This window comes from Hippoglossus stenolepis, chromosome 5, assembly GCF_022539355.2.
Source record: "Hippoglossus stenolepis isolate QCI-W04-F060 chromosome 5, HSTE1.2, whole genome shotgun sequence".
Classification (NCBI taxonomy): Eukaryota; Metazoa; Chordata; class Actinopteri; order Pleuronectiformes; family Pleuronectidae; genus Hippoglossus; species Hippoglossus stenolepis.
Window position 1 is genome coordinate 8754064 of NC_061487.1, and position 24786 is coordinate 8778849.

The following is a 24786-nucleotide window of genomic DNA, read 5'->3' on the forward strand; positions in this document are numbered from 1 at the left end:
AAATAGCTGTGTTAACTGTCCTAACTGTTACAATTTGATCTCTCATTTTATCAGGTTACACCAGTCCTGTGGAGGAGAGCATGGCCTTGCTAACGCAGGCTGTCTACGACCTGGCCAAGCTGTACCTGCGCTCCTTCTCTGCTACCTCCTCCTCCTTCAGCTCACGTCCGCTGCCGGAGCCCTCAGACGAGGAAACTGTGCAGGGGAGGAGCAGCAAAGAAGCTTCTGGCACCACAGACCACCTTCAGTTCACCCTGTTTGCTTTGCATGGCATCCCGGCCAACTGGGTCAGCAGGTAAACAGTCAGAGGATTTACATAAAATCACTGCACACACTTTTATTGGTTATAAATAATATTATATTGCACTGTTGATACACTGATCATTGTACAATCGGACATATCTTATGCAATATGCAGTAAATGTAAACCATTTGTAGATAGACATGCATTCTATGTGTTTTATAAAACCATACAGTGAGAATTGAGTGGATCAAATAATTAGAGATACTGCTCATCTGACTATTGTTAACGATTTTATGTCAAAGCCATAAATTAGTGTGTAATTATTCAGGATGTATGATCACATGAAACCTTGGATCTTGGATCTAGGTTGCACCAGAAAAAAAAATTTCAGACCTAACTGGGAAAACATGATTGTATTTGAGGTAGTCGATCCTCCGCTGCGGCATAATTAAACCCTATCCATGCATTTGTTCTTACATAATGACCCACTTGCTCTGTATTATTAGTGCCACACACATTTCACCTAATTGTAATATAGTATAAGGTCAGAGACAGCAGTGGAAGGTAGGTCAGAATTGAATTGAATTTTTATTTATCAAGTTCGCAGGAAAAGCTTAAATTCACAAAAAAACATAATACAATGGTCATAATAACATGGTTTGTCTCTTGTATGGTAACCATTTGTTGGTAAGCAGCTGAAATCAAGCAGTGTTTTCACAGGCTGTGCTGTCTCCAGGGTAGTTTTGTTTTCTTCGACTGATGAAACGGCTCCGGTGTTGTTCCCTGTGGCTTAATTTTCCATGCCAGTGTCCAGTTTCACCACGACTTTATCTCCTGCGTGCGTCTGGAACAGAGCTCAGCCAAGTTTTCCGTTGTCAGCTCTGTCACGCACCAAAGACCAAGAGCAGTACATTTCATACATGAAATGCAGGCAGAACAATAAAGAGTTCAGAGGCTTTAAAACTGCACAGGAAGTTGAGTGAATATGGGAAGATAGCGTTGTCACCAGTTTCCCTATCACTAAAGAATAGTCTTCAGCTATAGTTATTGCTTAATCACGGGGCTATATTCAGTAAGTCATGGTGAACCAAGACCAAATCTGGTCAAGAGCTGAAAAATGTAGCAAAACAAAACTATATATGAAGTGTAGCCCTGTCTGTAAGATGGAGGCAGTTTAAAAGCTGTCTTGAGAAGCGCTGCTGTCCCGTCTTTCCACGGTAATTGTCTGGCCAGGGAGGCCCTCACGAAGAGAGGAACTGCTTAATAACAGGCCTATTTACTGCAGAACTGCCTCCCCCAGCAGCTATTTTGGGCCAGCACCAAACATTGCTGCAGTGACAGTCATTCCAAAGACACCTCCAAAAATATTTCACTCCTGCCCAGTGGGACGCAGCGAATATAGTATTTCCCAGTCCAGACAAGCAGCCAGACATATCTGTCGTGTTGTACTGTTACTGTAATTGTTGAAGTCTTGAGTTTGGTGTTGTGGCTAATGTGTAATCCATCTGGAGCCTCAGTAGATGCCACAGCACTGCCAGCATATTGAGACACCATGGTGAGTGGTGGAACTGCCAACACAGATGGCACTGTGCAACGGATCAGGCCTGGAGTAGTGAAAATGTGTAACTGATATATCCCTCCCCACTCACATAATGTATCTCTAAGTGAAACAGAGAGGTTATTTTTGATGTGTGGATCAAACCAAATTCTATTTATGAACGATTTGTTCTCATTCTATTGCCTTATTCGAAATGTCTGGATGCATTAAGGACATGTTTCACTCCTTTCACTGTGCACTTACTTTGCATTTATGTGTTCCTTGACATTAGAGGCTATTATCTAAAGATCATTGTTTATTATATTATGTAAATTGGTTATGACATAAAGTGATGACATCAGCAACTTGTGTACCGTGGACTTTCCATGTTGTTCTTCAAACTTGAGGTGATATTCACGTAAACTAAAGTACTCGATTATTCTGACCCCACAGGAACACGCGGTTGCAGTGTGACATGTTACAGTGTTGTTAATACATGCAAGCATTTAGAATTGACAGATGATCCACCCGTACAGGTGATCATGTTTGACCAGCGTCTCCCTCTCTAACCTCTATTTAAAGCTGTCAGGTGCATTTCACTACATTGATAATAGCTTCATTCCTTTTAAAGATACTAGTTCCAGGGTCCTGGTCTTGTCTTGACCTCAGGTGATTCTCAGCATGGCTCTGTCCAAAGTGGAAAGTGAACCATTGAGGAGGGTTGCTGGTTTGATTATAGACTGACAGGAAAATAGTAGTTTTACAGAACAATCAGGGCTCTTTCCCTCATTACCACCACTGAGGCTCTGAACTTGCAACTGTTCCAGTGAAGCTGCTCAGTGTCATTCAGATCAGGCTGCGGTTGTCTAAGGGAGCTCTAGTCATGAGGTGAACAGCTGTGTAGTGATACTCTGTGCTCTTTAAGCCCCTTTCACAGCCATGGTCAACCCACACAAGCATTTTCACTGACGGTCGCTTAAGTTGATCTCTCCTCAGGTATCTGTGGGCAGGTACCGAGTAGATTCCCTGGAAGAGAATCGCTGAATTGTCATTAGAATAACTGGAAACGCGCGTGGGTGTTGAGAGCCTGATAATACTAGTACAATACTGGATGCAGTTGATGTGATCAGTCGGATTCAGAGCAGTTTGCCTGTTCGAGCCTCAAACTGTTGTAAAAAGTCCAGGTTGGAGAAAATAAACGCGATGTTGATGCCTCTCCTTTGTTACCTATCGGTTGCCCTTGGTGAACGTGGATGTTAAAGTCCGCTTGTGATTCCAAAGTGTAAATAAGCAATCTGCCAGCAGCAGCTGACATCACTGTTCTACCAGAAGAATGTAATGTTTGTTTTGCTTTGTAAAACTCTTAATAGGCTGTAGATTGTGTTTTACTGACTGAGACTAATTAAGTGAAGATATATTGTGTTGTTGTGTGCTGTGTTGTTTCAGCTATGAGAAATACTTCCTGATGTGCTCCCTCACCCACAATGGCAAAAACCTGTTTAAACCGGTCCAGTGCAAGAGAGTGGGCACATACAAAAGCTTCTTCTACCACGTCAAATGGGATGAACTGTGAGTGATTACCTTGCCCGCTGGCCTTTCCTCAATCTCTCTCTTCCAATTGTTTCACTATTTGAATTTACCCCAACAACAGCAACAATGCTGACTCTGTCCTCGTCTCTCCCAGGATCAATTTCCCCATTGCAGTGGCTGTGCTCCCACTGGAGTCCATACTGAGCCTGTCTCTGTTCGGGGTGCTGAACCAGAATGCCGGTGGCTCCCCAGACTCCAACAAGCAGAGGAAAGCTCCAGAGCAGCTGGGCAAAGTGTCTATGCCGCTCTTTGACTTCAGAGGGTGAGGAGAGAGGGACAGCTGGCAGTGGCTGAATTCATGTTTTACTGTATTTGACCTGTTAAGTGTATCCATGCACATCACATTGTTTGAGCTTTTCATCCACCCACACAAAGCAAACTGTAGAGGAAGCTCATAGGCAAAGACAAATTATTAGAAAATTGTCCCCATGGCACAGTCAAGTAAAAGGCCTCCTGCTTCTCTTTTACAGGCCCCCCGAGACTGAAAGAGACACTTGTTGCTTTTTGTGTCTTTTGAGTCTTTTTATTGTAATTTTGTTCCTCTATATGTCTTTTAGTAGCCCTGTTACATCTGTGTTTGGTAATTCTTCCACCCTTTATGGTCACACTGCCTCCCTTTTGATATTATCTTGTATCTTTTAACTGAGGTATTTACAGCCAGCTCATACAGATGCTCTGACCCAGTCTCCCTTTGAGTTCTTAGGCGCCTGGTCCTGTGACCAGTCAGCCCGTTGATTAATCCATCCATGAAACCAGAAATGAACAATATTCTTGTTGGATGTGGAATATTTGCTGTAGCAATAGCATGTAATTGCAATATTATGAATTATATTATAACTAATGGCTTTGGATGTTGTTGTTTGTTTGTTTGTTTGTTTGTTTGTTGTTTATTGCTGACGGTGTGTTTCAGGGTGCTTGCCAGGGGCAGCAGGCTGCTCTGTCTGTGGACGTCTGCCCAGGGAGCTGCTGCCACTGCTGGCTCTACAGGCGGCCACAAGAAGATGCCCACAGAGAGAATTACAATGCAGGTTGGTGGTGGCACCAGCATGTTTTTGTTTTTATTCAAATTTTTTTTCCCCTCAGGTTACTTGTGACGAAATGTGTCTTCTTAAATTAAAGTTACTTTAGAGGAATAAAGTGAGCCAAGCTTTGCACATGTATTTGTGTTACCATCAGGTGGACTTTCCCAACTCAGCGGTGGATGTTTTATATGTGGGACCCAAGGAGGACCCCAGCCCGGAGCCCCACTCTCTGGAGGAGTTGGACCCAGACCTCCGACGCAAACTGGAGAAAATCTGCAGCCGAGCTTCAAATTTCGGGTAAGGGATTCTCCCTCATGTTTAAATAAATATAATGTAGGGATTGCAATTCAAAGATTTGGATGTGAGAATAAATATCAAACACTTCACACTAACAATTCATGTGTCTGGCTTTTCTGTCGTTTCTGTTATTTCAGTCCTTCAGAGTTTGAAGGGGAATTTAGTTTGCTGGAATGATTTCAAATATAAGGTGGTCTTGATGTTCCTTCTTGAACAAACACAGGAGGCTTTATGTAGCTGCTGGAAAGCGTAATGAAGTCTAAAATTCTGACTTAAATGTGAATCTGCATGAAATAAAATTCAAACTAAGTCCAATTTACAATTTTTCTTTTTAACATAAGCTGCTTTCAGACATGGACTGAACTCCAGATAAACTCCTGACGTTCTCTGGAGGAAATGTATGTGAGAACGCAAATGTGCAAGTGGGCGTGCTGATGCTTTTCTAACACGCGACAGACACAAAACTGAAAGTACAAAGAACAGTGTGAAAGGCAAACTCAGGCCTCAGTTTCCAATAAACGCCTGTATATTGCCTGCTCCAGTATCGCTGTTCGCTTCCAGCTGCTCCCGGCGCTGCTAAATGCTCTCCTTTCCCGCTGCCAGCCAAATCTCCTCCACCCTGCCAACATCCATGAGTCTCAACCAGCACTTTAGGACAGAGCGCTCTCTCACTGGGCTCACACCGCCTGCTGTCTGTCCTGCCCATTTATTTCTACCGCCTCTATTCACTCAGACATGTTGAGCATCTGATGTGTCGTGTGTCCATTTCAGTGTGTGTGATATTTCATCATTCCCTGAAAGAGAAATCTTCAACATCTGCAGAAAGGCAAATGTTAGCTGAGCCTGGGTCAGTAGTGTTAAAGACATGTTGTCTCCTTGTGTGATTTGTTAATTTACAAGAGACAAGAGTACAAGAGTTACTCTTTTATTTGCCAAGGAAAGGTTATCTGAGCATACCAGCTCTTTTATTTTTAAACAGTTTCACTTTTACAATCACACAAGACAGGGAGTTATTCTTGATAACCAGTCTAACACTTAGGATTTCTGCTAGAGATGAAGTCATTCTAATGACTTTTGTAATTGCTTAAATGCACATTGACTTGTAGTTTTTGACCAAGAGCAGAGAAGTTATGACTCACTTATCCTGTACTGATTTTCTCAGATGTTCTGAGAAACTGGTGACCTTACAATCACATTGCTGTTAATATATTTTGCACTGCATTTGTGTGATTCTATTTTTCAGTGGTCTGTTTTAAGCATTATTGTTGATGCTGCCAATTAGACTCCACATTCTTCAGTCCCTTTTCTACTCTATGTTTAGTGTGTTGAAACAGAGAAAGAGACTTTATCTGATAACTCTGAGTTGGTTATTTTGATGGATATATGTGATTAGAAATCTGTATGCGATGTAGCTTATACATGTTTATATATTTTTATGTAAATACCATTCTCCTCTCTTCTCCGCTCTGTCTGCAGGCTAAAACGGGCTGATCACCAAATCATATGGGACCATCGGCTCCACTGTCAGAGGGACCACCCCAGCAGCCTGCCCAAAGTGCTGGCCAGTGCACCCAGCTGGGACTGGGCCAGCATGGCTCACATCCACTCCCTGCTGCACCAGTGGCCCACTCTGCCCCCCGTCACTGCACTGGAGCTGCTCGACTCAAAGTATGAACTGTGTGCCCAGTACTTGTAAACACATTTGCTCTGTGGCACCGCAGGAAAATTGCTTTCTCTCTATATCAATAAATGTGTCATTCAATTTTAATTGGGTTAATTAGGTTTAATAAGTGTGAAGCTGATACAGTCAGTTTGTTATTCGGTGAAGCTAAAGTCCAATTTTAAGTCATGGGGGGAAATTTTCCTTTCCTTTTAACTGTGCTGATCTGTATTGTTGAATGTTTAGTGTCTTATGTGTGTGTGTGCGTGTTTGTAGGTTTGCAGATACAGAGGTGAGAAGTGTGGCTGTTAGTTGGATTGAGAAGAGTAGTGATGATGAACTAGCTGGTTACCTGCCACAGCTTGTACAGGTACAGCTAAAAACACTTAACATACACATGTCATTGAATCTCTCACATGTCCATTCACCCATTGACTTTATAACTCAACTTGTCTTTCTCATGTAACCCCCCCCTGTTTATGCACATTTGCTCAATCTGTAGTTCTAAGTCCCTGTTCTCTCTTGTCGTTCCAGGCCTTAAAGTTTGAGTGTCACCTAAAGAATGCCCTGGTCATCTTCCTGCTGTCCAGAGCACAAGGCAACATCAACATCGCCCACTACCTCTGCTGGTGAGTGAGTATGCAGCGGCACTGACGCAGCAACCAGACGCCTGAGATGAAATGATGCAACAAGTTTGTCTGATTAATGCTGAAATTAAGAAACAATCTAGTAGAACCGAAAATGTTGATCACAGGAGAGCAACACATTTGCTAATCCTCTTATTAAACATATGTGTCTACACTGCTGTTTTCACAAGTCATTGTATGACATTATTAGTGGAGAACGAGGCATTGTGATTTTGCAAAGAACTAAAATATACCCACCTTCCTCTATCTAATCCCATTTCCTAGACTCTCTACATGAGCAGAGAGTAGCAAGAAAGAATACTACTGATAGAACTAATACAGATTTTTATTTGGATCCGCAGGAAATTTTACACACATTGATACAAACCCCCTATATATGTGATTTTTTTTTTATCAAGATTCACACAATTCTCTAAGGAATCAACTAAAATGTTCAAAAAATCTGGATGTGCCCCCTGATCAGGCTCCACACCAAACTGTAATTGTTTCTTCCCCCGACCCTTCCATCAAGTTATCATGGAAATTTGTTCTGTAGTTTATTGCGTAATCTTGCTAACTAACAAACATACCAGCAGCCATTATGAAAACATAAAAACGATGAATAGATGCTCCTAGCCAGACCATTATACCCATGTGCAGTCTAAAGGATCCTATGTGTGGTCTGGCCGTGTGTGTTGCAGACAGGTAGCATCCACAAAAATGATCAGTGGACCTTACTGTGAATGGAATAATCACAATAACCTCTGATTGCGTACCACTTTATTTTTCCAATTTCAAGATAAACAGAGTATGATACAGCACAGCTTTAAAGGAGGGTGGCATTGGGGATTTCCACAGAAGGAGAATTTTATCTCTAGCGAGAGGGGGCGAAGGAAATAACGTTCACTTGAAGTTGTTGTAGTAACTTCATCATAAAAACAGGCTCGTTTCCACAGAGAAAGTCTCCTTTAAGTGTTGACTATTGTGATGTGTGTAATGCTTGTAGGCTGCTGAAGGACGCTGTGCAGGATCCTGGCTGGGGCTGGCGTTATGAACGGGTGCTGGGTGCCCTGTTGTGTCTGTGCGGAGCCAAGCTGAGGGCGGAGCTGGAGAAACAGACTCACTTTGTCACCCTGCTGGGAGCCGTGGCCGAGAGGGTCAGGCAGGCCGGGGGCTCCACACGACAGGTTCGTGCATGTGCAGTTGCAATCTGATCTGACATTAATTTAGTCTTTTAGTGTATTGTGTATGTGGATAATAAGATCTGTGTGTGTTTATTTCTGTGTGTTTAGTTGGCACTGCAGGAGGGCCTCGAGAATGTGCAGAACTTTTTCCAGAGGAACTCCTGCCGACTGCCTCTCAGCCCCAGTCTGGTGGCCAAGGAACTAAACATCAAGGTAACACACACACACAGACACACACAGACTGAAAATAGAGAAATTGACAATAATTTTGCATGAACAAAATCGGCATCTCCCTCATATTCATATGTTTTCTTTATTTTATTCAGGTAAATAAAAAAAAGAAGTTTTGACACCACATTTACCTGATCTACAAAGATGACCTTCAGTGAATTTATAATGACGCTTAAAAAAGAAATACCCAGAACTGTGGGTCAGGACAAAGAAAAAGAAAGTCTTTGTAGAATCTCTGAGGATTAAATCACAGAGAAAATTAGCTTATTAAACTACAGTTTCACCAAAATAAAAAACACATGTATGCACATACTCTCAAATATCATACAGATATTCGTTTTAAATAATTAGATACTTTAGGTGGTGTACTCCAAACATCTGCATGCATTCTCCGAAGTAATAGAGGGATAACCTCTTTGCACAAAAGGTACAGGGTATAAAATAGCTTTTAATCAGACCATCCTCCTCTGGTTCATTACTCAGGCTTTATTTCAACTGATAATTAAATGTATACCCCTACACTTATTAATTATGGATCTCTTGCATGTATATGATTCAGATATTATGTGTCAGAATTCAATTACATCAGGCCACATAAATGTGTTGGGTTAACTTTCTTATTATCTTTGACGCTCAGAAAGAACCTTTTTCATACGGTCATTGGACAGTGATGTTTTTGATCAAATGAGAAAGCCATGTCTAGATCGTGCAGTTGAACCTGACAAAACAGTGTGATGTAATGCACAAGATACAATCACACTGTGCCTGTATCTGCTTGTAGGCCTGCTCCTTCTTCAACTCCAACGCAGTTCCCCTCAAGTTGGTCCTGGTCAACGCCGACCCACTGGGAGAAGAGATCAATGTTATGTTCAAGGTACACAGTATTTCAATAGATAGAAATAGTTCTTGTTCATCTTTCAGTCATGCAGCATTCATTTAAACTGTGTAGTTGCCATCAGGTAACTAATAACTGTGTGCATGGTTCTTATATGTGCATTGCACCACCTGGTGGCTGAAGTTATGTTTCTATGTGTGTCTGATTGTTTATCAGGTTGGAGAAGACCTGAGGCAGGACATGTTGGCTTTGCAGATGATCCGCATCATGGATCGCATCTGGCTGCAGGAGGGGCTCGACCTCCGCATCGTCAACTTCAAATGCATCTCCACTGGCAAAGACAAAGGTAACAGAGAAACACATGCAGGCACACTCAGTGTTAGACATACCGACAAAACACTCAAAATTCACAGCACATTGGGTCAGAAGAAAACATTACTTAATTTGTTGAAAACTGGGAAAATACAATAATCAGCCATTCTCAATTTGTGCTATTCACAAAGATATTGATCTTCTTGTGTGTTTTAATCTGTAATGGCCACAAGAATAATACATGTCTTCACTGAAGTGTTATATTAAGAATTGTTGATGATCTGAAACCATACAATACTTTTATGTAACCAAACTTGTAAAACGATGATCAACCATCGCTGGTGATTATCATTCTGCATTTGTGTAACGGCAATTTCATTTGACTATTATACAATTTAGTACATATTCATCCTCCTCTACCATAAAATACAAATAATAAAAAGTGTGGTGACTGGTGTGTCCAAAGCCCATAAAGTCCTCCGCACTGTTGACAGCCAGTGGCCAGAGGCTTTATGTTTTCATGTTGTCTATCTGTCCGATTATTGTGAACATAATATCTCAAGAATGCCTTGAGGCGTTTTTTATATTTACAAATATTCACTTGGACTCACGGATGAACTGATTCGATTTGGGTGGTCAAAGGTCAAGGTCGCTGTGACCTCACAAATGTTGACCATGTGTCACTTGGACTCATGAGTGTGCTTACATTGCTTTAATAAAAGCTGTCTTGTGTCATCCAGGCATGGTGGAGCTGGTGCCGTCCTCCGACACCCTGAGAAAGATCCAAGTGGAGTATGGCATCACCGGATCCTTTAAGGACAAACCATTAGCAGAGTGGCTCCGCAAGTACAACCCTGCTGAGGATGAGTATGAGAAGGTACACACATAAAGGATATGCTATTGTAAGCAAAATGAAAGGAGATTATCCCTGAACAACCCACAGTGGCTGTTGAGGTGAAGTGAGAAATGTAATACCTTCATTTTTTTTCAGGATTATGTCAGGCCAAAGTTTAGATGCAGTCATTGTTGCTAAATAAGTTTTACATACACACCTACTTACTGTATCAAACGATATTTAGACACAGTGTATTAGTATGTGAAGCAATAATGGCTTGAATATTTAAAACCATAATTTTCTGTCTGTGTTGGAGTTACAATACAGAGTGAATGTACTCTTGGAGTTTATGGCAATTGTATAACTGTATGAACTTTGACGCCTATAAATGTGAGACCTTACTCCCTCCTCATCACTCTGAATCTAGAGGCATAAGCACAATGTTTTCAGGCTGGTGACGACTGTGGGTTCTTTTGAAATGTAGGGAAAACCTCTCGTCTCTAGTCACAATCTTCACTTCCTCCTAAGCATTTGGGCTTTTGTCTTCCCTCACAAAATCTTCTATTATTACACTGCATCGTGGCAGTAGCAGCACAGCACTGTGCTTCACTCTTTCTCTTTGCTTCTATTTAGGCATCAGAGAACTTCATCTACTCATGCGCGGGATGCTGTGTCGCAACTTACATCCTGGGCATCTGCGATCGCCACAATGACAACATCATGCTGCGCTCCACTGGTCACATGTTCCACATTGACTTTGGCAAGTTCCTGGGCCATGCCCAGATGTTTGGCTCCTTCAAAAGGTAAATTATTTAGTATCTATGTATGAGTTGGAGTGCTTGTCAGTTATATCAGCTTTGATGCACTACCAGTGTTGTACCAGGATGTCAATTGTTGTCTTTTGTAATTACCAAGTAGTTATCATGGTGTAGGTTAAAGGTCCTGTACCAGCAGTGAGGAATGCTAACCTACAATTAAATGCATTAAGTTTTTGCCTATTGACTGATTCATTTCTTTATGCATCAAGATGAGTAGTGCATTGCACCTGTTAGGAATGGGCTGTTTGCCAGCCTGTGGTAATGCTGGTTGCAGCTTTCTTTCAGAAACTGTAACAGAACCTGGAACTGGAGAATCAGTTGCCATTACCATTAACACGCTGTTGTCGTGATCGACATCATCACTTACGTTGATGAGTCACTGGTTGGCTGTTAATTCAAGTTTATTCAAATTAACGTATCGTATGTCCAAATCACACCAAATGTGACACTGCACTTTCCTGGGCCCTTAACAACACACAAGTGTGATAAGAGGAACAGTTCTTAAGAAATGCGAGAGAGATAGTCCACAGACAGAAAGACTGGAACTAGTAGATCGATGGATAGACGACAACATTTACACTGAAGTTGTCCTGATCATAATTTATGCGGAGGAAATTATTCATTGAGGACACATGTATGGTTTCAATGTTATTTTTTTCCCTTAATTTGGTAAAGTTATCTACAGATCTGTCTCTGAATTACATTTTTGGAGGAGAAATACAATCGCAGGATTAGATTTGAGGCATCACCTTGTTCATAGTTTGCACATTCACACACATTCCCTGCTAGTGAGTCCAGGTGGGCTGCCCTACTACCACAGCACAATTCAGTTTTTGGCCTTGAACATCTTCCCTGAAGTACTTACAGGCTTTGTAGTAATTTGGTGAAGGCTGCTTCTCTGGTATTCCTGGTGGATTTTCCCAGGGATTTAAACCAAACCCTTTTGGATCCACACACCTCTTTTTTCTAACTTTTTAATTCTAAACTTCCTCTCCTCCCCCTCTTTCTCTCCCATCAGGGACCGAGCGCCATTCGTCCTGACCTCTGACATGGCGTACGTCATCAACGGAGGCGAGCGTCCCACCAGTCGTTTCCAGCTGTTTGTAGACTTGTGCTGTCAGGCCTACAACCTCATCCGCAAGCACTCCGGCCTTTTCCTCAATCTGTTGTCACTGGTGAGACAAAACACACGCATTGGGCTTAAATGCACAGAGAGCGTGAACACGTAAAATACATCAGTTATCTATATACACATACTTACTATCTTTTTATATCTTCAGAGGTGTTTGTCCTGTGTGTGTGTGTGTGTGTGTGTGCGCGTGCGTCTGTGCATGCATATGTTTCTCTGCAGTTTTGGTCTCCTTCTTTTATTGCATCCTCTCTGTTTTGCTGAACTGTTTTTCACAGAGAGCAGTGCTCCGGCAGCTGTGCCTTGATAATAGATCAGTGCTTTACTGCTGACCTGGAAATGTCAGTTTATATGTGGCTATTTCATGATGTTTCTCTCAAGAATTTAGCTGAATACTGTATTTCTAAAGTGGAGAGTGTATTTATATCACTTTTCCAACACGTAGACAATTCATAGTGCTTCATGTAAGGCACAGTAATACATAAAACAACTTGTCTTTTGAAACTGTCTTTATTCTGAATATATAAAGTCATGAATGAAAATGGTTGACAGCCTGGAAGCCAAATATCACTTTGTGGTACTTGTATTCATGTTGTGGTTTTGGTATTAACTTCAATTAACTTTAATATAGATTTGCACTATTTTCAATATTTAGTCCTAATTGTATTGTTAATTGTCAAAAGTGTATTTGAACTTTTGTTCATCTCTTCTCATTGTGTGTCTTTGTGTTTATAGATGACGGCGTCAGGCCTCCCAGAGCTAACTGGCTCTCAGGACCTCAAATATGTGTTTGACGCTCTGCAGCCCCACAACACAGACGCTGAGGCAACTATCTTCTTTACCAGGTAAACAAGCCACAGCTTCTCTCTGCCCTTTAACTAAAACAACTGTGTCTGCTAGAGAAATCAAACTATCCTCTAAGTTTTTTTTCTCATTTTGCCTGTTGTTTTTGATGGACATATAAATAGGAAAGTGAGTTGTTCACTTTTTAGTTACAAACACAAAATCCACCAGGTGTCAGTATTAGCTCAGGAGAAATGAGACTGCTGTAGTGGTTGTCTCATTATACCGCCACAAAGCTCCTGCCACACTAGCAGCAGTATCAGGTGTACGTTGTTTGTGTAATACTAGTTAGACTGGATTGGAACAGAACCCTGACAACAGAAGAGCCTGAGGTCAGAACACAATCTTGAGATTTTTGCTTTTGTCACTATCTCCTCTCTTTTGTCCCTGTATTTTCTCCTCTCTAGGTTAATTGAGTCCAGTCTGGGCAGCGTGGCCACCAAGTTCAACTTCTTTATCCACAACCTCGCCCAGCTACGATTCTCTGGCCTTCCGGCCAATGATGAGCCCATTCTGTCTTTCTCCCCCAAGACCTACACCATTAAACAGGAGGGCCGCATTCTCCAAACATCCATCTTTTCCTTCCAGAAAAGATACAACCCTGACAAGCATTATGTGAGTCCCACTGTATATATTTATCTTAAATCCTACTTACGTTTCCATGCTCCGTCACATCTCTGTATGTAAACTGGAAAACTGCTGACACCTGATGCATGGCTGTCTTCCTCTCTGTCCTCTGTGTGCAGACATATGTAGTGAGGATCCTGAGGGAAGGTCAGAACGAGCCGCAGTTTGTCTTCCGCACTTTTGATGAGTTCCAGGAGCTCCACAACAAACTGACCATACTTTTCCCGCTCTGGAAGCTACCGAGGTAGGATGTTCCCTTGGCTCTGACCCTCAGCCTCTTTGGCCCTGTTCAAACCTGGAAAAGACATCCAGTTTACAAATGTGTCCAAAGAAAATGATTCTGTCTTTATTTGTTGATCAGTACTGATATTGGGGGGAGGGGGGGGCCACAAACAAATCAACTTATGGGTACAGAAGCATAAAAATACATATGATTGATTGTTAAACTGTAGCTGAACAGAGCACATCAGGTGTATAGGCGGTCCTTCATATGTGGCCCAGGACGTATTTGCGTTCACACAGTAAAAAGAATGTGGCCACTTATGTCGCAGACCACCGCTGAATGTGGTTTGAGTGTTCTGATCTCTGAACACATTGAGGGTGCGTTCAGACTGACCACTCATTATTTTAATACCAGGTCTGAATAGGGTCTTAATATTTCAAATGCTGATCTGATTTCTTTAATAGTAATCATTAAAACATTGCATTTCTTCAGTGGCACATCAGGGCATATCCCAGTGTGTTTATTAGCAAGGTAGATAGAATGTTTTTGGGAGACCTCGTGCTGCCAAACTTCAAAACCACTATTACCCACTTAGCTAGGTCCCTGTAACCTTTTCACAGTTCTGTGGTAGTAGATGTTCCATGTCTCTCTCTTTATCCCTAGTTTCTCGAACAAAATGGTGCTTGGTCGCACCCACATTAAAGATGTGGCAGCCAAGAGGAAGCTGGAGCTCAACAACTATGTCCACAACCTGATGAGGAGCTCCACGGAGGTCACTCATGTACGCAAACACACAAACACAAAGTTTCACTGATGATGCATTGCCTGGCTCCTAAACCTAACCTTAAACCTAAAACCCTCAAACAGCCCTTTGGATTTGTGTGGACTGTCCTAAACGTCCTCTGTCTGTATGGTCTAATAGTTGAACTGGTCCTCACAAAGATAGAAGCACAACTACACATACAAATGGAGTAATCAGTAAAATTTTGGGGGCAATTAAAGTAATGTGAACATGGCAGTGAAGTAATTGCAATATTTCTGTTTCTAGTGTGACCTGATCTACACCTTCTTTCATCCAATTGCACGAGATGAAAAGACAGAGGGTTTAGACGCCGTGCCCAAAGCACCAGGTAAATACCCGCTCTTTTCTTTCCTGTTCTTCTACTATTAATTATACTACTCACACACAAATATTCAGTGGAATGTACTTTTGGTTTCTTTCTCAGTTCAAATGAACACCAGCAAAAATGGCGGTTTCTCGGCCACAGAAGTAGTTGTCAAAAATGTACTGACAACAAAGAGCCACAACAACTACAATAAATACAATCACTGTGTAAAATGTTGAGTCTCATTTAGAAGCAAAATAAAAAGGCTTTATTTTGAAATGTGTGGTTTGGACTAGCTTTTGTTGAAGAATCTGTGTATTCTTGTTATTCCACCTTCAAGATAGTGATGTGTGACATTTGCCGTTGCAGAGCCTCCACTCAGTCCCACTTCTGGTCGGGTGGAAGGAGAAGTGAAGCTCTCGATCTCCTACAGGAACAGCACTCTCTTCATTATGGTCATGCACATCAGGGATCTGGTAAACACACGGATTCATTTAACTTAGTTCTGCTGCTTCATTCGTTTATCCGTCTGTTGTTATACTATTAATCCATTTTCCCCCCTCCAGGTGTCTGAAGATGGAACCGATCCCAACCCGTATGTTAAAACCTACCTGCTTCCAGATCCACACAAGACTTCCAAACGCAAGACAAAGATCTCGAGGAAAACCAGAAACCCTACTTTCAATGAGATGGTTAGGAAATCATTTTCTGTATTTACACCATGGGTTCAGTTTTAGAAATGCCAACTTCTGTTTTAAGTTTTTTCCTTTTGATAAGAACATGATTATCTGGGTCTTTACTCACGTCTTCATCGTCTTCTTCCACAGCTGGTGTACAGTGGCTACAGCAAGGAAACCCTGGGCCTGCGGGAGCTTCAGCTCAGCGTGCTCAGTGCTGAGTCACTGCGTGAAAACTACTTCCTTGGCGGCATCACGCTCAGACTCAAAGACTTTGACCTCAGCAAGGAGACGGTCAAGTGGTACAAACTTACAGCCGTCCCCTACTTCTAATCCCCAACCTGCCTCTCCCTGTAGCCGGGAACAAGTCTCCACACAAACGCTGCATTCACATCAAATGGGAATAGCTAACTGAGGGTGCCGTACTTTGAAAATATTGGTCTCCTCATCTCAACAAAATGCTTCTTCGTTTTCTGGGATTTCCGACATCACCAAATTTGAAGTATATATAGACCGTTTCTTTCACATTTACCATATTGTCGTTGAAAATATGTGTAGAACAACTGTAGAATCAGTAGGAACCTGATTCTGTCAAATTTCCTCAAGGCATCGTTACTGCTGCAAATAAGTTTTAACCATCGTTGTGTTGCCTCAGAAGTTATTCCCATGTGATGTCAATGCAGGCGGGCGACAGAACAGGCCAATTCACACACACCCCCTCAAAGAGAAGCCTGCTCATTCTTCACTATTCTCTCTCCCTCTTTAACTAATCAAGATTGTTTCTGTGACAAACAATCTCCGCTTATTTTGTGTCTTTTTCTCCTAAACTATAATGAAGAGCTGTAATGTTTTGTACATTTTGATATTAGAGGACCAAAACGGCTTACTTGCAGAAGAGTATATATAGATTGACACATTTATTTTTTAAGGACTAGAAAGGGGGGCTCACTTTTACACTTTCCATGTTTATTTCCTACATAGACAAATAGGAGGCATCAGGGTTCCCTGCACTCCGGCGGACACTTCTGGGTAGAGTAGTCCAACACACACCAGATTCCACGAAATAAAGAGTGACCTTATTATTCCCCGAGAATGTGCCAAAACGAATGAGGATGGCAAATCAAACCACTCTCCCTGACAGGGAGCTGAACAGGGTGCCTTTGTTTGTGCTCACAATCTCTTTTTAATGCTCGACTTGGCCTATATATATTTTATTAACAATGTGATATGTCCTTATTAAAGAAAAATCTATATTCTGTAAAGCTATATCAGTAGATCTTCCAGAGCAGGTCTGCTGCCGGACCGCCATCATAAGGATTTTTTTTGTTGTCACAGTGGACTGCCACTTAATGCACACTACCAGGTCTTTCTCTCGTGGTATTACTTGACTATTTTCACACAGCACACATTAAAGGGGAATTTGTATCATAAGCTTTGGAACGTGCTCTTGTCTGTGCTCTGGATGAGGAAATTACAGTTGCCCTGATCATGACACTGATCACATGTCAGTTTCAGACGTTTCCCAGTTTCCCGTTTTTCAGACTTGCAGAGAGCCGTCTGGGAACCGGATTTAAAACTAGAGACAGGACATGAGGCTCGTTCAGCTCAGGCAGCGACAGCAGACCCACTCCTAGTGCCTCACTGTGGTGTAATGACGCCATGCTGGCCAAACGTCTCACAATATCTCAAACTGCCAGTGAAGTCCACATCCAGTCAGGTTTTCTAGTATTTCTAACTGAGCACAGATCAGCAGTAAAAGGGCAACTTTAACTTCACGTATCTTTACAAAAAGGGAACCAGATGCTGAGCAAGAAATTAGCTGCTTTCCCCTCCGCTCGCTAACTATAAATCTAAACTTGTTAATGTTTAATAAAGAAATTATGATGAATTTATCTAAAAAAAGTTTTTTTTTAAGAGAAGATCTACACAACAGTGATCTGAGAGTAACTCTCTAAATATTAGTGACTTGATTCTCTCTTTTAGTGACTGTACAAAGAAAGCAAGCAGAGTTTGTATTAACATGGCCAGTTATTTATTCTTAATTGGTGACCTGTAACCTGAATGGATCAGTGTGTACTGTAATCCCTCTTTCCTAAAGCAAATAAATGTTTTTGGAACAAAACTTGATGTGACACTTTACTTGGGTGTGTTGGGTGTACATGGGGTTTGTGTTTATTTGAACCAGATACATGAGGTAACTGCCGTCGGCTTCATGAACACAGACATGAGTTTGAATTGTATTTAATGGATCATCTACATTGAGCCAACTGATCCACTGACACAATCCAGGGTCGGTGCAATCGCCAAGTGCTTGAGGAGAGTCTGCTGGCAGTGTCTTTTTCAACAGGGTTTTATTAAGTTCTAGTGAGAAGTTTCAAAAAAATATCTATAAAACATAACATGAAATGAAATCCCCCAGGAGATGAAAGAATACACAAGTTTCCTTTTTTCCTTTTTTACTGCATACGTTTATTTCTCAAGGTCAAGGTATGTAGACAGTTCTCAGGCCAGTGACCAACAGTTGGGCCTCTTACAATTTCATTTTTAGTTGAAAGTTTACAGCTTTAGACCCAGGAGCATAAATCTAAATTCTAATCTCTCACCCACATGTGAAATATAACTATTAGTAACTTGTTTAATTGGACTTTTATAAACTCAGATTCTGATAAGAACATTGCCAGCGGATATTCCAGAGCCATAGTCTACAACACTTGAGAAATAACTTCATGTGTTAGTTTTAGAGCATATCATTAAATTTAGAGATTTAGGTATATGCACAATATACAGACCGTTCAATTAACTGCTGTAAGTGTAGATTCTGACATGGCCTCCATACAGGCCAGAGGTTAGACTGGGCGAAACAATGATATGACTTCCTCTTAATTTTGATGTATTTCAAATGATGTTGTGCCACAACCAAAACGAGGCTGATGACAGACTGCTGATTTTCCAGCCAGTAAGTATTCAGTCCTCTTCACTTTGTCTATTTTCTAATTGTTAATAGATAATTTGGAAATTTGTACTCGTCAGTCCACACTTAAGAATCCACAGTTGCAAAGAGAATATTTTCCAAAGTCATAGAAAAATCACAAACTCAAATCTCTTATTGACATAAGTACTAATCCCCTTGATTCAGTACTTTGTAGAAGACACTTTTAGCAGCATTTACAGCCACAAGCTTGGTGTTAGTTTCTATAAGCTCTGCATGCCTGGATTTGGGCAGTTTTCATTCCAGTCTCAGGTCAGGTGCACTCAGGAGCAGGTTTTCTTCAAGGGCTCCTCTGTATTTGGCTGCATTCGATTCTCCCTCAGTTACGACCACTCTACCAGTCCCAGAAGCTGAGAAGATCCCCCGTAGCTTAATGCTTCACCAAGATATATTTTTGGGAGTTATGACTGCAGAGTAGAATAAATGTTTTCCTCGTGGCGTCAGGATATTTTAATAACATTTGACAAACTCAAAGCAGGTTTTCATTGGCCTTTTTACTCAAAGTGACTTCCTTCCATCACCTCTGCCATAAAGATTTGATCGATGAAGAGCGTCTGAGATGGTTCTCCTTCCAGCAGGTTCTGCCTTCTTCAGAGAACTACCTCTTTACTCAATTTGACTTGATGGCCTACTGCTGGAAAACCACTGGTGGTTCCAAACTTCTTCTATTTCACAAATTGAGGTCACTGGGAACACTGGAAGCTTTAGAGATGCATCACCACAGGAGGTCTACAGAAAGTTTCTTGGAGTCATGGTTTGGTTTATTTCTAAAACAGTGTGTTTTGTGGGACCTTATTCACAGATGTGGGCCTTTCTAAACGATAATGAGATGCAATTCAGTTTTGCCACATGAGGACTCCATCGAGTTCAAGCCACTTCTCAAGGAAAATGAAAGAAAACAGGATGTTCCTGACCACAATTTGGAGAATTTGTATTTAATTGACACAAATTTCCGAAAGCATGTTTTAATATTATCATTAAAGGTGTGTAGATTGATTATTATAGTATATTAAATGAAACATACATGACAGAAGAAAATATAAGGTCTAATTTCTTATATATAGTTTTAAGTTATCTATTATTTTAATCAGAAAAAAAGATGGACGCCACTTCAACTGTATTTAGTCCGTTACTAATCTATCTTGGACGAAATTACCTTTAAGCCTTTGAGTTAAAATTATTTTTTATAAAATCCTTTGGTTTTTTTCACGCTGTAAATAAACGTTCAAACCTTTAACAACAATTTTACTCGAAAACGTTGAGCAGTGTTTGTGACGCACCTTTCTGCGTCATTGCGTCATTTCCGACGCAGGCGCAAAATACCATTTTCTGTCGCGTGTGCGGCCTCTCTTCCTCTACCGCCATCATGGGTCGCATGCACGCTCCCGGGTGAGCTCTCGTTCTATCGTTTAAAGTTATTATTTAGCCCAGCAGGCTCAGCTTTTATGGCGAGATGTTATTTGTAAACGTGTTTGCAGTCACCGGGGATCAAACTGGACTCTTTAATTTGGCCTAGAAAGGAGAAAAAGACTTAAATACTCGCAGCCTCGCCATGTACAACACCTCCAGCTAGCACGGTAGCTAGCACGTTAGCTAGCGTTAGCTGGTTAGCTAGCATTAGCTAACAGCGCTGAGGGCTCACCGCGATTTTCTGTATTTAGTTTCCAGTATAAAGTCAGTGATATGACACACACTTAGCACCTACTATAATAACTTCCTGCTCTGTCTGAAGAACAGAACCAGATTTAATGAAGCGTTTGACGTTCAGTAGCACGAGTTAGAAGCTGACACCAGCCGGGCCTCGTTCAAGTGCGGCTCCTGGAACGATTTCTTCTTTAGTGTTAGATGTGATTGTTTCTCTTGGTTGTTCTCAGTCCAACGGTCACACTGTCTAACTAGTCTGTATTTTCCACAGAAAGGGCTTGTCCCAGTCTGCTCTGCCTTACAGGCGCAGTGTTCCCACTGTGAGTACACGCGCACACGATGTGGTTTAATATCTATCACTGGCACAAAGAGAACCGTGAACCATATGTAACCATATAATCATGAATTGCAGTGGCTGAAACTTACATCTGATGATGTCAAAGACCAGATCTTCAAGCTGGCCAAGAAGGGTCTGACCCCCTCTCAGATTGGTAAGGCCGTCTATGAGACATAGAAATTCACCAATGTCTTATTATAATGGTTTGTAAAGATGACGATTTCAGTTTATTGGTCACCCAATAAATTGTACTTGTCATGTAGGAAGACAGACTTCCTCAGAAGCAGGTTCAATCAAATGTTGTAAATTAAATGCTATCATTGGTCAAGGGTAGTAAATGATTAGTAAAAATCTTTTTCTTCTAACTTTTTTCTTTGATATTAATTTTACTGGGGTAAATAACAGATGCCATTTGTTGACCTCCTATAGTTTTTGCTATTAAGTCAATAAGTGGGATGAACAAAATAATGGAAACAAAATGCTACTTACCACCCAACAGGCTGCAGCCTCAAAAAGGGAATATGTAGCTCATGCTTCAAGTTTAGATTGTCTCTTATTTGTTCAATGTTTTGCTGAATTATCTGGGGTGAAGAAGCTGATATGGCAAATAACGCAAACTGTTGTTTAATGAGAAACAAACAGCCCCCACGTTTCAAGCCTGTTTGTCACCATGTCTAGGTGTGATTCTGAGGGACTCTCATGGTGTGGCCCAAGTACGTTTTGTCACTGGAAACAAGATCCTGAGGATCCTCAAGACCAAGGGATTGGCCCCTGATCTGCCCGAGGATCTTTACCACCTGATCAAGAAGGCTGTGGCAGTCAGGAAGCATCTGGAGAGAAACAGAAAGGTATAATCAGATCTGATAACATATATCAAATATGAGCCTGTGAATGGTGTTCACTTTGCAAAGCCAGGTGTTTTAATGTTGATGTCAGTTCCTGGTTTCTGCATCTGCATATCCTGAAGGGTATGCATGGTGTAAATTGCATCACAATCTGAAGTCTGCAGCTGTTGTTGGACATTTGCATGCAGTCCTACATCTTATTCTTTTACTGTTTATTCCCCATCATAATCGAATTCTTATATTAATTTTATGCTTTCTGATTGTGGCATTTAATTCAGCCCGAATACAACAATTGAATACTTCCCTTCTATTATTTGGAGGTTGTCCTCATGTTTTCTATTTTGAATGTATACACATAATTCAGTTGTAGCATGGAGAGAAACACCTCCGTGTCTAGACTGTCCTTCAGCGAGCATGCAGAAACCATGAACTCACCTTACTACTGACTTGCTGTTTTTTTTTAGTGTTGGTGTCCACTCGCATACTCTGGATTGGTGACAAGCTGGATTTGCATGCAACTTCAAATGTTTTTTTTTTATACCATAATTGAACCGATTATGTGGTTATGAGCTTATCACAACCGAGTTGATGGAAATCTCCAGAATTAACTAATATCAAATGAATTGAGCAGTTTTCTTGTTTTGTTTTTTAAACCTAAATTAAGCTGCTCAAAGAGTTAACCAGTTATAAAGGGAAAAATAATAATTTGAGTCCCTAGCAAAGGCAGTTATTGGGGTTTGCATGAATGGATTCAAATGTTAAGTAATTCCAACGCCACATAACATTTTGTTTTCTGTACTCACAGGACAAGGATGCCAAGTTCCGACTGATTCTCGTTGAGAGCAGGATCCATAGGCTGGCCCGTTACTACAAGACCAAGAGAGTACTGGCCCCCAACTGGAAGTAGTATGTATTGGTTCTGCATTGGGAACCTTTTCTAGATATATTTAGTTTGGAAAATACTAACCCCATGCTGGTACACACAGCCTGTCATGAAAAAAAGCACAATTCATTGTCCTGCTCTTCCCTTTATAAAGTGCAGCGATATTTCTATTGTGCTAGAAAAAAGCTGGAGGTAAATTAGCAAAGTGGCTACACGTGCCACCTTTGCCAGTCCCCTTCACACAGTCAAATATACATTTTCTAACAGTTTGGTCATTAGACTGATGCAAAGTCAACTTTTTAGCATCATTATACCAGACATATAGATCCATATTGGTAAAGTTTGTACTTATTTCTCACAATTTAATCTAGTCCTACATTTTTGTTTTTCAATCAAATGTAAGTCTACACTTGATTCCAGTCACCCACATAGCAATATGATCAGTTAATTAACTTCATTAGTGGAGGCTGGCCATAAACAAAATGAATGCAACTATAGTTAGAATAATACACAAATGCTATGCTGTATTAACACTTTGAGATGTCTTTTCATAATCACTTCCAATCACATAATGGCTCTATAAAAATTCTTCAACATCTAGTGTTACTTATTAAAGTCCAGGTGGTCCTTTTGAGAGGTGCTCCCTCTAATGGTTTGTTTCTTTCTGTTCACAGTGAGTCCTCTACGGCCTCTGCTCTGGTGGCATAAAGACACACTTTTTTGGATTAATAAAACCATGTAAATTGGAAATTGTTCTGTCTTTTTTATATGACTGGATCTTAAACCATTGGATTAGGCATCAGTGGTTTAATGTAACTTTACTACATTTGCTCAAGCGTTGTTTAATTTTGAGGTGCTTTACTTGAATATTTCCAGTTTATGCTACATGAATAATGAAATAGTCCACAACATTTAATCTAACGGTTTTGGCTCGTTCCTCTTCTGGTTAATATTTTGTTAATAAATAAATTATAAAATAGTTAAAAGATCAAAGCCGATGTTTCAAACCATTTAAACACAGTATGAGTAAAAATGAAATGTATGGATTGGTCTCATTGAAATCAGCTGTTCCACTGCAACATGAATTTGATCCCAAAATAATTGGCAAAGATTATACTTGTAGTGATATTAATTTTGAACTTAAGTAGGGTTTAAATGCAGTATTTGTAATTTTATGAAACTGGTATTGATTCACAAGCATCTCTAGAACTTTTTTCTATGAATGCTGGGTACTAAGTGTTTTTCTGGGGGCGGAGCATAATACTTGGCGGCCATTTTAACAACTTACATACAATCATAAAAAATTTAACAGTACATTCATTATGTCAAGAAATTCTACATGAATACAAAGGACAGAAATGGAAAATATCGGGAAGTTACGGTCACTTTCCATGCGTAATACGTAATAACGTCATTTGAGGGCGGCGCCTTTGCGCAGTACTCAGGACAAGGATGCCAAGTTCCGACTGATTCTCGTTGAGAGCAGGATCCACAGGCTGGCCCGTTACTACAAGACCAAGAGTACTGGCCCCCAACTGGAAGTAGTATGTATTGGTTCTGCATTGGGAACCTTTTCTAGATATATTTAGTTTGAAAAATACTAACCCCATGCTGGTACACACAGCTTGTCATGAAAAAAAGCACAATTCATTGTCCTGCTCTTCCCTTTATAAAGTGCAGCGATATTTCTATTGTGCTAGAAAAAAGCTGGAGGTAAATTAGCAAAGTGGCTACACGTGCCACCTTTGCCAGTCCCCTTCACACAGTCAAATATACATTTCCTGAGTGTTTTCTAACAGTTTGGTCATTAGACTGATGCAAAGTCAACTTTTTAGCATCATTATACCAGACATATAGATCCATATTGGTAAAGTTTGTACTTATTTCTCACAATGTAATCTAGTCCTACATTTTTGTTTTTCAATCAAATGTAAGTCTACACTTGATTCCAGTCACCCACATAGCAATATGATCAGTTAATTAACTTCATTAGTGGAGGCTGGCCATAAACAAAATGAATGCAACTATAGTTAGAATAATACACAAATGCTATGCTGTATTAACACTTTGAGATGTCTTTTCATAATCACTTCCAATCACATAATGGCTCTATAAAATTCTTCAACATCTAGTGTTACTTATTAAAGTCCAGGTGGTCCTTTTGAGAGGTGCTCCCTCTAATGGTTTGTTTCTTTCTGTTCACAGTGAGTCCTCTACGGCCTCTGCTCTGGTGGCATAAAGACACTTTTTTTGGGTTAATAAAACCATGTAAATTGGAAATTGTTCTGTCTT

The 24786-nt window shown here is 40.8% G+C and overlaps 2 protein-coding genes, 1 long non-coding RNA gene and 2 other non-coding genes across 6 annotated transcripts in view; all 5 read left to right on the plus strand.

The window, feature by feature from the left end:
* The window catches only part of pik3c2a (phosphatidylinositol-4-phosphate 3-kinase, catalytic subunit type 2 alpha), a 43988-nt gene extending 26070 nt beyond the window's left edge, over positions 1-17918 (plus strand). For both annotated transcript variants that reach the window (XM_035156289.2, XM_035156290.2), the window contains exons 11-33: positions 55-295; positions 3228-3350; positions 3466-3633; positions 4282-4399; positions 4548-4690; positions 6167-6358; positions 6627-6720; positions 6885-6979; positions 7983-8163; positions 8269-8373; positions 9173-9265; positions 9443-9572; positions 10279-10415; positions 11007-11176; positions 12210-12366; positions 13056-13165; positions 13571-13778; positions 13910-14034; positions 14677-14794; positions 15062-15143; positions 15489-15595; positions 15686-15811; positions 15947-17918. In XM_035156289.2, the coding sequence (XP_035012180.1) occupies positions 55-295; positions 3228-3350; positions 3466-3633; positions 4282-4399; positions 4548-4690; positions 6167-6358; positions 6627-6720; positions 6885-6979; positions 7983-8163; positions 8269-8373; positions 9173-9265; positions 9443-9572; positions 10279-10415; positions 11007-11176; positions 12210-12366; positions 13056-13165; positions 13571-13778; positions 13910-14034; positions 14677-14794; positions 15062-15143; positions 15489-15595; positions 15686-15811; positions 15947-16129 (3206 nt within the window). In that variant the 3' untranslated portion in view covers positions 16130-17918. The remainder of the gene's footprint in view (positions 1-54; positions 296-3227; positions 3351-3465; positions 3634-4281; positions 4400-4547; positions 4691-6166; positions 6359-6626; positions 6721-6884; positions 6980-7982; positions 8164-8268; positions 8374-9172; positions 9266-9442; positions 9573-10278; positions 10416-11006; positions 11177-12209; positions 12367-13055; positions 13166-13570; positions 13779-13909; positions 14035-14676; positions 14795-15061; positions 15144-15488; positions 15596-15685; positions 15812-15946) is intronic.
* A 2147-nt stretch (positions 17919-20065) lies between these two features.
* Positions 20066-23244, plus strand: rps13 (ribosomal protein S13). Its single transcript, XM_035157486.1, has 6 exons — positions 20066-20174; positions 20701-20749; positions 20842-20920; positions 21445-21614; positions 22417-22517; positions 23169-23244. The coding sequence occupies exons 1-6, from the start codon at positions 20152-20154 to the stop codon at positions 23200-23202; spliced, it is 456 nt and encodes a 151-aa protein (XP_035013377.1). The 5' UTR covers positions 20066-20151; the 3' UTR covers positions 23203-23244.
* Positions 22612-22741, plus strand: LOC118110283. The gene has a single exon (XR_004696905.1). It is a non-coding gene; the product is annotated as a small nucleolar RNA SNORA19 (small nucleolar RNA).
* A 246-nt stretch (positions 23245-23490) lies between the features above and the next one.
* Positions 23491-24774, plus strand: LOC118109984. The gene is made up of 2 exons (XR_004696885.1): positions 23491-24038; positions 24700-24774. It is a non-coding gene; the product is annotated as an uncharacterized LOC118109984 (long non-coding RNA).
* Positions 24133-24262, plus strand: LOC118110284. Its single transcript, XR_004696906.1, has one exon. It is a non-coding gene; the product is annotated as a small nucleolar RNA SNORA19 (small nucleolar RNA).
* Positions 24775-24786: the final 12 nt, after the last annotated feature.

Excerpts from the sequence above, each read along its gene's own strand:
- rps13 (XM_035157486.1), top strand. The coding sequence starts at position 20,152 with ATGGGTCGCATGCACGCTCCCGG. Across the intron at positions 21,615-22,416 it reads ATCTGGAGAGAAACAGAAAG|GACAAGGATGCCAAGTTCCG; the intron begins GTATAATCAGAT and ends CTGTACTCACAG. Across the intron at positions 22,518-23,168 it reads CTGGCCCCCAACTGGAAGTA|TGAGTCCTCTACGGCCTCTG; the intron begins GTATGTATTGGT and ends TTCTGTTCACAG.